This window comes from Zeugodacus cucurbitae, chromosome 6 (genome assembly GCF_028554725.1).
Source record: "Zeugodacus cucurbitae isolate PBARC_wt_2022May chromosome 6, idZeuCucr1.2, whole genome shotgun sequence".
NCBI classification, from domain to species: domain Eukaryota; kingdom Metazoa; phylum Arthropoda; class Insecta; order Diptera; family Tephritidae; genus Zeugodacus; species Zeugodacus cucurbitae.
In genome coordinates, this window is record NC_071671.1 from 42,645,895 (window position 1) to 42,657,949 (window position 12,055).

Here is a 12,055-nt window from a genome sequence, read left to right on the forward strand (position 1 = left end):
AGCAGCGCCTTTTTATATACGAAAATTTTCTTGAAGAATCGCCACAACGCATGTGAAGTACAGCGAAGAATCGCGGTGAGTAATGTGAAAAAAAACAACCAAAAATAGCGAAAAAAGCGAAGCGGACTCCAATTACCGGCAATGCGTACTCTATGTAAGTATGTACTCATGTATATGCATGTGTAGTGCTGTGTGAGTATGGGTGACGGCGTGCGTGAGCGCCCGTGAGACAAGGGAAAGATGGGCGCGATAGATAAGAGATATGATGACTACCACCAACAACACGAGAGGCAAATCTAAAATCAGTGTTTGGATGTGTGTGAGGGGGTGGGTGTGTGTGTAAATGGCACTAACCGCTAAGGTAAATATTCGCGAACAGCAAGCAAACACCTACACACATACATATATCTACAAGTATTCGTGCGGCAAAATAGCAGTGTACTCGCGTACAGCGTGCAAAACCTAAGCACATTTTACATAATTCAGTTTATTTTTATTTTCATTCACTTTATTTCGTTCGCAATTCACTTGGCACTTCTGTGAACTGCTCCTTTTTCGTCGAATGTGTTGAAAAGCCAGATGTGATGAGTAACCCTCACTGCAAAGGAAGGAAAGGCTCATTAACAACAACAATCAAGCGCTTACAAATTGTGATTAGCCGAATTTGTGTTCGTCATTCACGCGTTGAAATGATGAAATTGTGTTTCTTTTGTTTCATATTTCTACTCTTTTTTTATCGCGTACACGCAGCGCTATTATAAAGTAAAGCCGTTTGCTGGACTTACGGGAACGCGTTACGTGCATAAATTTTGTTTAAAAAAATCACCGTTGTTCAATTCATTAAATTAACTTTGATAATAGGCCGGCATGTCCGAATTGGCAGCAGCTGCTGTTCGGAAGCAAGCATATGATTTGCTATTTTTTGGTTTAAATAAGCCGTAAAGCTGTTCCCAGTGTATTGATAAATATCGGTGTTTGTTTAAATTACGTAAATTAAATGATCTGCATTATTGCCGGCTGCTTGCAGAATGTGGGTCATAAGTGTAAAATTTACATTACATTTGCAAAAGATCAAAGTTGAATTTGTGCATGTTAATGTGTATGCAGAATTTCAATAACTCACCTACCTCACACGATGAAAAAAAATATTTTGGATTGTAGTTTTAATTAAATATCAGTTTTAATAGGTCTCATACAAAATTATTTCCACCATCTTTTGCTTATAAAGTTTTGAAGTTGATTTCATCAATGAATAAAATCTAGTATAAATAAAGCCATTATTTTTCAATTAAATTGAAGGTTTTTGTATGAAATGTATACGATTTAAATTTCAAATAACGCGAAATACAGATTACTAAAGTCATCTATTGGAAAAATTATGGATGTACATATTTTCACCATTTATATATTCATTTCATAACACGCCAATTCTGAAGAACTCTTGAATGAGTAAACTTGAGAAAGTGTAATTAATGAAGAGCAAGCTCCCGCCTCGAGAGTGATAGAAACAAAGATACCGACATTTTCGTTCCCTTACACTTTTGGGAGTTCGTGTGAAATCAGTTTTTGTTGTCATAAACGAAAGATCCACCTCTTTTACAATTGAAAGTTTGTCATAAGCAACCAGACGTATACCTTTGTGGTAAGGAGACCCATTCTCAATTTAATATTTTGACGATTTCAATGGGCTGGTAAATGAACATAAATTATTTTTTAGTGCTGTAACTTTGCATATATTTATTTGAAGACTTAAAAAGCTTTGTTTTTGTGATCAAACAAACGCACTTCTTTTCGGCGGCGCATGTGATTTCCGCTCACTGGAACATCTGAAACCAAAAATTCCAACGGGATTAGACAGAGTACATGTTTTGCTCTGGCATGAACTAGGATTATTGATTTCGCAAAAAAATTAAGAAAATGGAGGATCTTTGAAAATTTTTTTTGAAAATCGTATTTTTCTCAGCCACAACTCAAGTTGAAACCAATTTGATTTATCCTAGTTCATAGCTATAAATGTATACAAATTAGTATTAAAATTTGGAACCGATTGGATTAATAGGTTTTGAGTAACCTCATGCGCCAGTCGTAAAAACAATGTTTCGAGAAAAACGCGTCTAAAGTTTTGAGGCGCTCTCGCCGTCGCCTGACGTTTCCACCATAAATCGACTATATCTTCAAGAGTTTTTGAAATTTTAAAGGAACATTCTTGAATAGTTATACGTTCGAATTAAATTAATTATTACATCCAAATTTGCAGCATGTACAACAAGCGGAGTTGCTTTCCATTTTAAACTCGATTCGTATTCGATTCAAAAATAATGTTGTAAAATGCGATTTTTCTTTTGTATGGAAAATCGATCTAAATCAGCGCTTTTATCTTGCAATCAACTAGTAAGAATATGTTTTTATTTAATAGAAAAATGATTTGGGGAAGATTGAGCCATAAGAAATATAATTTTGTCAAAAATTTTCTTTTTTATACTCTCGCAACAAATGTTGCTAAGAGTGTGTTATAGTTTTGTTCACATAAGTCATAAAACTAAACGACATCAGGATCAGGATGACGAGACGAGTCAAAATCCGAATATCTGTCTGTCCGTACGTCCATCCGTCCAAATCGGACCACTGCCATGCCCACAAAATGGAGAAAACCGAAAACACATACAGTGTCATAACTAAGCCATATTTAAAGCTAAAAACGTAAAATTTGGAACAAAGGATCGCACTAGGAAGGGGCATACTTGGATGTAATTTTTTTGGGGAAGTGGGCGTGACCCCGCCCCCAAATTGGTTATTTGTATATATCTCGCAAACCAATAAAGCTAAAGGATTATATACAAACTTTCTGTAGTCGGTTCTCTTTCGTACCCCCCCACACACCATAAAATTAGTTGAAATCGGATAATAACCACGGCCACCTCCCATACAAAGGTTAGGTGGAAAATTATTAAAAGTGGGTTATCTCACTAACGAAATACGTCAGAAATACTAAAAACCTTATCTCAGGAACTACTCGACCGATTCGAATGAAATTCGGTATATAATATTTTCTTGACACGTGTGGAAAATGAAACTTAACACAAATACTGTATATAATCTGTGGCATCACTTGTGAAAAAATTGTCGAAATCGGACAATAACTCTTCAAAGCCCCGAATATCGAATATGAAGACTTCAGTGCCCCATGGTAGTTTTTCACCGAAAATTTCGGTAAATCTCTCAGGTATCTTAATTTAATTTCTCTCTCTCTCATAAAGCTCTCATTTACCTAATTATAGGATTTTCAAATTGGGTAAAATTGTGTGTTATCTTAATAAAAATATATCAATAAATTGCGAGAGTATAAAATGTTCGGTTGCACCCGAATTTAGCCTTTCCTTACTTGTTTAAAGTACTTTTTAGCAAGCCCTTCATATATTTATTTTATATTATATTCTCTGAAAAATATAACATATTCTGGCTTAAAAGTTAACAACGAGACTAATATAATTAATGAATTCCATATTATATATATTATTTATTTATTTTTGATTATTTATCTTTTTTAAATACTTTCGGACTAATGTCTTTGTAGACCGATTGGCTCAACTTAATAATGATAATAAGAATCTTATTTACTCTGGTATAATTAGGAATGTCTATTTATTGTTTGGCAGTGGCATTCCGGAATCTGACGCAAATACTAAACATTTATATTTAAATGGAATTAATTCTACATAGAGACATATTCCAAAGCGATACAACAAAATATTTCAATGTCATCAATTTGCAATTTACTGCAAAACGTCTGGCAAAATCTTATTAAATTTGTAGATACATTTTAATTCATATATACTATATAAGTTCCTTGTGTGTATATTTGTGAATAAAAGCATTCCCTTGGACGTCAGTACTATTCTATATAATACACGCAATAAGGAAGAGCGGTTTATTAGGTGAAATAATTATAAATTCTATACTAATTGGATATGTAAATCACTTTCGCTTTCAAGTTCCTCAGGCAGGTACATACATACATATGTATAAATGAGTGTTTGTATGTATGCAACTTAGTATATATATAACTATAAACCTGAGAGAAGTTCCACAAACGACTGCAACAGTTACTAAGTACTAAAGAATCGTTTTCGAAACTGAAAGAGATCCGTTAAAAATAAATATAAACATCACAGTTATTGCCCCAACACCAACAAAAAAGCACACAAAATAAATGCATACTGCCGTCGTAAATATTGTAGAATAAATAGAGTAGCACGATTCGAGTCGTCGACTTATTCACCCACCGACCGCTTGTCTATATGTCCGCCATATGTTCGAGAGTAATAAATTGATTAGCATATAGTTTTTTGTTTTTGTTGTTTTTTTTTCAACAGAAATTAGCACTTAGTGCTTCAACCGAAACGTTGTTTCCATAATTTGTACAATATTTGTTGTTGTTACTACACTTTAAGTCCACAGAGAAGTAAACTAAAAATTATGGTAATAAGTGAGTTAACTTGGCTAATACGAGTATTCACGAGTCGCAAATGTGAAACTAATGGGTCCTAGACCTCAACGTTTGAATTTTTCGCAAATGCTTTTGGACATGCATACATATGTATATGATGCAAAAAAGTGCTCAACAAAGTTTCGGCTACTGATAGTTCATAATTGATTTTACGTTAACATTTTAATATTCAAATTATTGCTAATATTAATGACCTAGAGCGCTAAAATATTTTTATATATAATAATATTATTAATAATAAGTGGCTTAAAAAGTGAGAACATATGCTATTATAGACATTTGACATTAAGTATATTTCTTAGTAAAGACTCCTTTTGAAAAATTAGTTGGAACAGATGGAAATATACAAGCAAAAGCAAAATAACTAAAGAATATGGCTAACCCAAGACAAGGCAAGAACTAGGGACTTATGAAAAAGGCCCTCTACTTGCACTCTAACCCTACCTAACTACCTAAAGCCTCTTTCACAGAGGTTATAATTTACTTCGACAGCAGAGAGAGATAATTCTGGTTATAAGAAGGCGAGGTGAGAAGATCTTAACTATATTTTATAGATTGGTCAATTTTCCTGTTTCACAGTTTTGGATGTCTTGAAAATAAGGCCCGAAATTTAACGAAGAAATTTGTCTGCTTTACATTGACGATTCTTAGGGAGCATTGTTTCAATTATGATCTGATACAAAAGCGGTATAAAAAGATATTCTTACAAGCAAAATAAACTGTATCAAGTTCCTAGGAAACTTTAATTTAAACGAATAGATTTCTTAGTTTTCTTAATCACTTGTCATCATGAAAAAGATATATTATAAACCCCTTAGGAGCACGCAATATGGTGGAGTTCGTTAATTTTTATTTTTTGTGACATCATTGGTACGAACCGTATTATAGTTTTGTTCACATAACGGTTGTTTGTGTCACCCAGAAATGATCAGGATGACGAGTGCAGTTAAAATCCGGATGTCTGTCCGTCCGTCTGTCCGTACAAGTGTAAGTGTTACTTGAGTAAAAATTGAGATATCTTAATGAAATTTGGTACACATATTCCTTGACACCCTGAGGAGGTTGGTATTGAAAATGGGGGGGGCGAAAACCGAAAATTTATATAAGGGCCATAATTAAGATATAAATATAAAAGCAAAATTTTGTACAAAGGATCGCACTAGGAAGGGGCATATTTGGATGTAACTTTTTTGGGAAAGTGGGCGTGACCCCGCCTCCTATTAAGTTTTTTGTACATATGTAGTAAACTATTAAAGCTATATCAACCAAAATTTCTAGAGTCGTTTCTTTTAGCCATTTCCTTCATTAGTTAAAAAATGAAAGAAATCGGATTATAACCACGCCCACCTCCCATACAAAAGTTATGTTGAAAACTATTAAAAATTCTTTAATTATCTAAGGAAAAACAGTATAAACCTTAAATTACGTGGTAAAGATGGTACAGATGAGCTGCACTCAAAACGGTATACAAATGGCTTATGGGTCAAAAGCCATATCTCCGAAACTACTAGACCAATTTCAATGAAATTGGGTTTGTAACATTTTCTTGGTATTCCAATCATATGTTTTGAAAATGGATCGTTTACTTTACTAGTTCAGACATCGGAACAAAACTTTGCACAAATACTGAATTTAAAGTGTGGCATCGCCTTTCTAAAAACCGTCGAAATCGTGCCATAAGTTTTCAAGGCCCCATGTATCGAACATGAGGACCTCAGTACTTCTAATAAATTTTTTAACGAAAATATAAATAACACTCTTAGATACTTTGAAGAAATTGGCAGAGAACTTTTTTCTTCTAATAATATGTCTCTGTGCCAAAAATGGGTGAAATCGGGTCATAAATTTCCCTAGCTCCCATATACCATGAATTACCGAGCCCCCTTATACTATATATATATGATCGGGGTTAAGAGACGAGTCAAAATCCGAATGTCTGTCTGTTCGTCCGTCCGTCCGTCCGTGCAACAGATCACTTGAGTAAAAATTGAGATATTTTAATGAAATATTAAGACCGTTCCTTGGGACCGTGAGAGGGTTGCCATAAATAAAGTTATAAAAGTAAAATTTGGAACAAAGGATCGCACTAGGAAGGGGCATATTGGGATATAATTTTTTTGGGGAGGTGGACGTGGCCCCGCCCCCAATTGGTCATTTGTATATATCTCGCAAACCAATGAAGCTATATAAACCAAACTTTCTGCAGTCGTTTTTTTTAGCCATTTCCTTATACAGTCCAAAAATGAAAGAAATCTGATAATAACCACCTCCTATACAAAGGTTAGGTTGAAAATTACTAAAACTGGGTTAACTCACTAACGGAAAACGTCAGAAACACTAAATTTTACAGAAGAAATTGCTGCATTCAGATTTTTTGACAAAATGAAAAATGGGCGTGGCGTCTCCCACTTATGGGTCAAAAACCATATCTTAAGAACTACTCGACCGAAATTAGGAATGAATGAAATCGGTTCACAACAACGCCTACTTCCCATATAACTCCATTTTGAATTCTTCCTTATGATATATACATTAGCAACCAATGAAGATAGTGGAATAAAATGTGACATCATTTGTGGAAAAATTGTCAAAATTGGACCAAGACTTTTCAAGGCCCCTGAACATGAAGAATAGGTTTTTAGATATTTTAATGTAATTCATTCCCTCTGAATTTTTTTCTTATAACAGTTTGTTTCTGTACCAAAAATGGTTAAAATCGGGTCATAACTTCCCCAAGGTCCCATATACCTAATAATAGGTAACATAAAATTAATCGAGCGTATAGTCTTCGATATATTAAATCTTGGTGGTGAAAACGATTGAAATCGGTTCAGAAATTACCTCAGTCCCCATATATGTACTATATATGATGATTTTCGTTATTCTATTGAATTTTATGCAGAATATATGGGTCGAATTGTGTTATCTTTATAAAATTACATCAATAAATTGCGAGAGTATAAAATGTTCAGTTGCACCCGAACTTAGCCTTTCCTTACTTGTTTTTAATAGGATCTTTAATGTTTAGTTATGAAGGGTTAACCAACAAATGGTCATAACAATATCAATGTAATATGAGGCTATAGTTGTAGGAGGTGTTCCTAGGTGTGTTCCAAGGGTTGTCTTCTCTCAGAACACTTAAAAGATATACGAGAATGATTTCTTAATAATTTCGTCAAATTTATTTCGTAACCTCATTAATACAATTCTCCTTCCATTAAATAGCTATCAGAAACATATTTTGGCTAAAATTCATATGTGCAAATGAAGGTGTGCGTGTTCCACTTGAGGTGTTCAGCATTTGACGCATTATGTAAGTTTTCAACGAACGTGGCTAAGTACATTCAATGCGCCCAAGTCTTAATTATATACATTCAAGTCACGTTATGATTATGGAAATAAATTGCTGACTTTTTGACAAAAGATTTGCAAGTTTATTGTAGTTTTATTGTTCCGCCGCTAACGGTTAAAGAAAGCAAATAAAGACGAATTTGGGCGAAAACAAAACAAAAACAAAGAAAGCAAAATCAAATTTGAAAATGTGAGCGCTTTGCTGTAGAAACACGCACACAGTGAATTCTGAAAGCAAATAAGTTTATATGAAGTACAGAAATGTGCTATGAATGCATGCCTATACACATATATATTTCTACTTATTTACGTACATACATATAGGTATTTACCGATAAGCCAATATTTATGCTTGGTATGTTTTGATTTTTTGTTTTGGGTGAATAAACTTTGAACACACCGCGCGCATACACCAACCATAAGTTGGTGTTGTTGCAAATAAATTAGTGAGTTAAATAAGTTAAGTTAGTTTAAATATTTAATTTATTAATTTCTTATAGAAATTTCGTAATCGCGCATTTTATTAACATACATTTTTACACATAACATATAAAAATCGGCAAACAATTGCCTTTAACATTTGCTTTTAGAAATCAGTCCAAAATATATTTATTTTTCTTCTACATATTTAGCGCATTGCATCGCAAAGATCACAGTTCTCTTCATTTCAACTAGTTTCAGCTCGTTTCCGCTCGTACGTCTAACCCGCTTGCATGGTTTAATGTTTCTTCGCCGCTGCTTCTGGGTTATATGGATGCTCTTCCAAGTACTTCAAAGTCTTCAACACCGACTCGGGCACTGGTGGTGGTGTCGGTAAGTGCTCGCCCTGTGGCTGGTAGCCGTTCTCATCGGCAATATACGTAACTAGGTACTCCTTGCCGTCATCGGCAACAAAAGCAAATTTGCCCTCGATCGATTCGCCTTCATGTTCCGTGTCCACCTTCTTCAGAAAACCGTCTTGTGATGCTTTCGAGCCATCACCGAGTTCGTAACTGTGCGTAAATGGGAGGAGAGAAACGAAAGATGAAATAAAACGAATAACTATCTTGTTTACAAAGCATTTATTTATAGAACTGAGCTGAGCTGTGCTGATCAAAGAAAAAAGCAAAGACGGTATCCACAAAAAATACGCTTTCATTTCGTATGCAATTTATGAGATGTGCGGTGTGTGAAATGTTCTTGTTAACAGTACTAGAAACAAGTGGTTATCTGAGGCGTATGCGTCCATTTCAATTTGGTGGAGAGATAAAAAATGCGCGATGACCGCTTGTACGTGAAATGTGATCTAATTTTTGTGCTTAATTTGTACTTGATTTCGTGAGAAGATATACTTTTAAGTAGTTTATGGGAGAAATGCTTCGATGAATTGCTGCTGTTCATAATTTAAATGTTTTGGATAGAATTTTTGCGAATATTTTATGGTTCAGTGTACAGTTAATGTATTCAAAGAATGAATTAATTTTTGCAGCTATTGTTTTAAGGTATCAACAATAAATAAGAGCACTACGTGACTCGCACACGGCGTCTACAATCGAATATAAAAGTTGAACTATTTATTATCCGGATAGTAAGAAATGATTATTAGAATTGTGAATATCAGTGAAAGACGCAGTAGAAGATACATATATGGCGTTCTGTCTCTACGTGACCACGAACACAGTTAAGCGAAAACTATGAAATATGGCAGACTCTCACAGAACTTCAAAGAACTTCGTAGAGTTAATATGCCGAAGAATCCTTTTTGCACGTGAGTGGCAATAAAAGAGTGTTCTAAATTTCAATTCATCAATATTAAAAAATATTGCTGAAATAAGAAATGAAAGCTTAGTTATATATAATAGAAACTCAGATTTGATTATGCATCAATATTTTAATAGACAGCGCGAGCAAACAATACTAAAAAACATATTCGGAAGTTTTCTTTAACCATTTACTCCCATTTACATTTAAATATCCATCAATCCTGCTATTAGTTATATGCAGTGAAATATGAGGTGAAAGCTTCAACATATAAAATAGAAGTCTTTAGTCTTAAGCATTACACCATTTTCAAAGAATTCTTTTAAATTTTAGTCTAGATCTTTATAATCTATAAGTTGTACTGGATGAGCCCATTAACTCTAGAAATTATTATGAAAGCTTTAGTGGAATTGCGATTCGTTGTGAAAGCTTTATTGGAATTATGATTCACCCTTTTATGTACAAAAGCTAAGGCTAATAAATATAATTGATTAAAAAATAAGTTAATTTAAGTTATGACCCTAACTTTGGATTTAATAACTTTTCAAACCGATAAAGGCTCTACAAAATAAATAATAAATATAATATGATAAGTAAATCATTACAATTAGAAAGTACTTTTTAGGAAAATTTGGGAGAGACGAATAACTAGTTTTATAAACTTCAGCTAGTATATTCCGTAATGAATTTAAATATTTTGATTCATTTCATTTGTATTTAATTAATTTTGCATAATAATTTCTCACGAAAATCATATATGAGACTTAACATCTCAACAACATAATAATTTGTTGGGTGAAAAAATTATATTATTTTTTCCTTAATATCAATTTTCCATTGCTTTATGATAATTTCACCCGTAAGTGAATTTTGTGCAACACTGTTTTTTGATTGATTGAATTATTTATGATTCCGTTTTCTAAACATTCACAACATATTCACCACGCTCATGATTCAACTTTCACATGTTAGCTACATAATGCTTACTGGTAGTGAAATTTTCCATCATATTCCACCATGGCTTCGTTGGAGATCAATTTCACTTCTTCCTTTGCCAACGCCGAGGCAAAGCACAAACAGACAACCAATAATAATTTCATTTTTATATTTTTTTTTTGACTAGAAATTCACACAAACAATTTGAAAATGTCACAAAGAATCGTCAGTAGTTCGATAAATATCAATAACAAACTACTAGTACAGAATCGAAATTGAGCAGAGAAGTTCACCTAAAAACGCGACACGCTAAATGACAAGCTCCGTGCATTAATGACAGACTTTTATACGCGCGTCAATGCCATCATCCAGCAGCAGCAGTCGCAGCAGCCGAGATCACATCGAGATTCCTGATGACAAAACAGCAAAAAATAAAATAAGAAGCGGCGAGAAAAAACAGTAATAATAAATGCTTTAAAAGCCAAAACAAAGATACTCTTAAAATTCAGCGACTATTCAATGTCGACGAAAATAAACAAAATTTTTAGTGGTATTAAATAAAATCGTATATTTATAATAAATAATATTGAACTTGTTTTTCACTGCAAGAATTTCATACTTACACATGTGCAAATGTCTGTATATGTGAGTTGGTCGTTCAATATGCCCTGCAGGAAATATTGGAAGTGGTGTATAAATTTGTAATATTATGCGTCTTAATAATTTTTTTCATGTTCAAATTAATAACATTAAATACTTATTTTTTACAGTAATTAGCCATTTAAGTCATTCACAATGGTAAAACTGTACCAAATGTGTAGAGCAAATATTGGTAGCATTGAATATAGCGGTTATACCCCTTCAATGAGGTTCATACACCTTCTTATATCAAATTCAATTCCATTAATTCACTTTGTTGTTGATTTCTATGTAAATTTTTTGGACAAAAAAGCAGCGCGTAAAGAAATGGCGAATCGAAGACTGTTATCCTTAGGTTTAACGATACTTTAACAATAAAATATGGTTTTTCAAATAATATATATTATTTATGGTTTAATTACACAAGTATACACGGTTTTGGATCTGGACAACCAAAAGTGGTTTCTATGACAATTGATGACATTGAATCCGAATCTTCATTTCGTTTTTTAAGATTGATTCTAGTTTTTGAAATAATCAAGAATTTAATTTGTTATGATTTTTGTCAAATAAGATTCATTTTATTAACTTAAAAGCAACATATCAGAAATGAAGATTGGTGAAACTTTGCCTTTTGTATTGTTTAGTATCTATTTCACGTATTAGAGTCCAACAGTAGTCGCTCATCACCTGTTGAAATAATATAAAAAATAAGTGTTTTCGATTTAATCGGAATCAATGTTTAAACCTTTAGATCGCCACATATTTTCCATTTATGATCATTATATTTGATGAAGCACAGGATCTTCCGCATTGTTTCGTATCATTCCTTCGTTTGTAACGCATGAGCAATGGGAATAGATGGTTTTTTATTTCCATTGT

At 33.2% G+C, this 12,055-nt stretch overlaps 1 protein-coding gene across 1 annotated transcript; it reads right to left on the bottom strand.

Annotated features, from left to right (window-relative positions):
* Positions 1-8,318: 8,318 nt before the first annotated feature.
* LOC105216061 (endocuticle structural glycoprotein SgAbd-3) lies at positions 8,319-10,851 on the bottom strand. The gene is made up of 2 exons (XM_011190333.3): positions 10,586-10,851; positions 8,319-8,850 (listed from the first exon to the last, which is right to left on the bottom strand). The coding sequence occupies exons 1-2, from the start codon at positions 10,696-10,698 to the stop codon at positions 8,577-8,579; spliced, it is 387 nt and encodes a 128-aa protein (XP_011188635.1). The 5' UTR covers positions 10,699-10,851; the 3' UTR covers positions 8,319-8,576.
* Between the last annotated feature and the right edge of the window lie 1,204 nt (positions 10,852-12,055).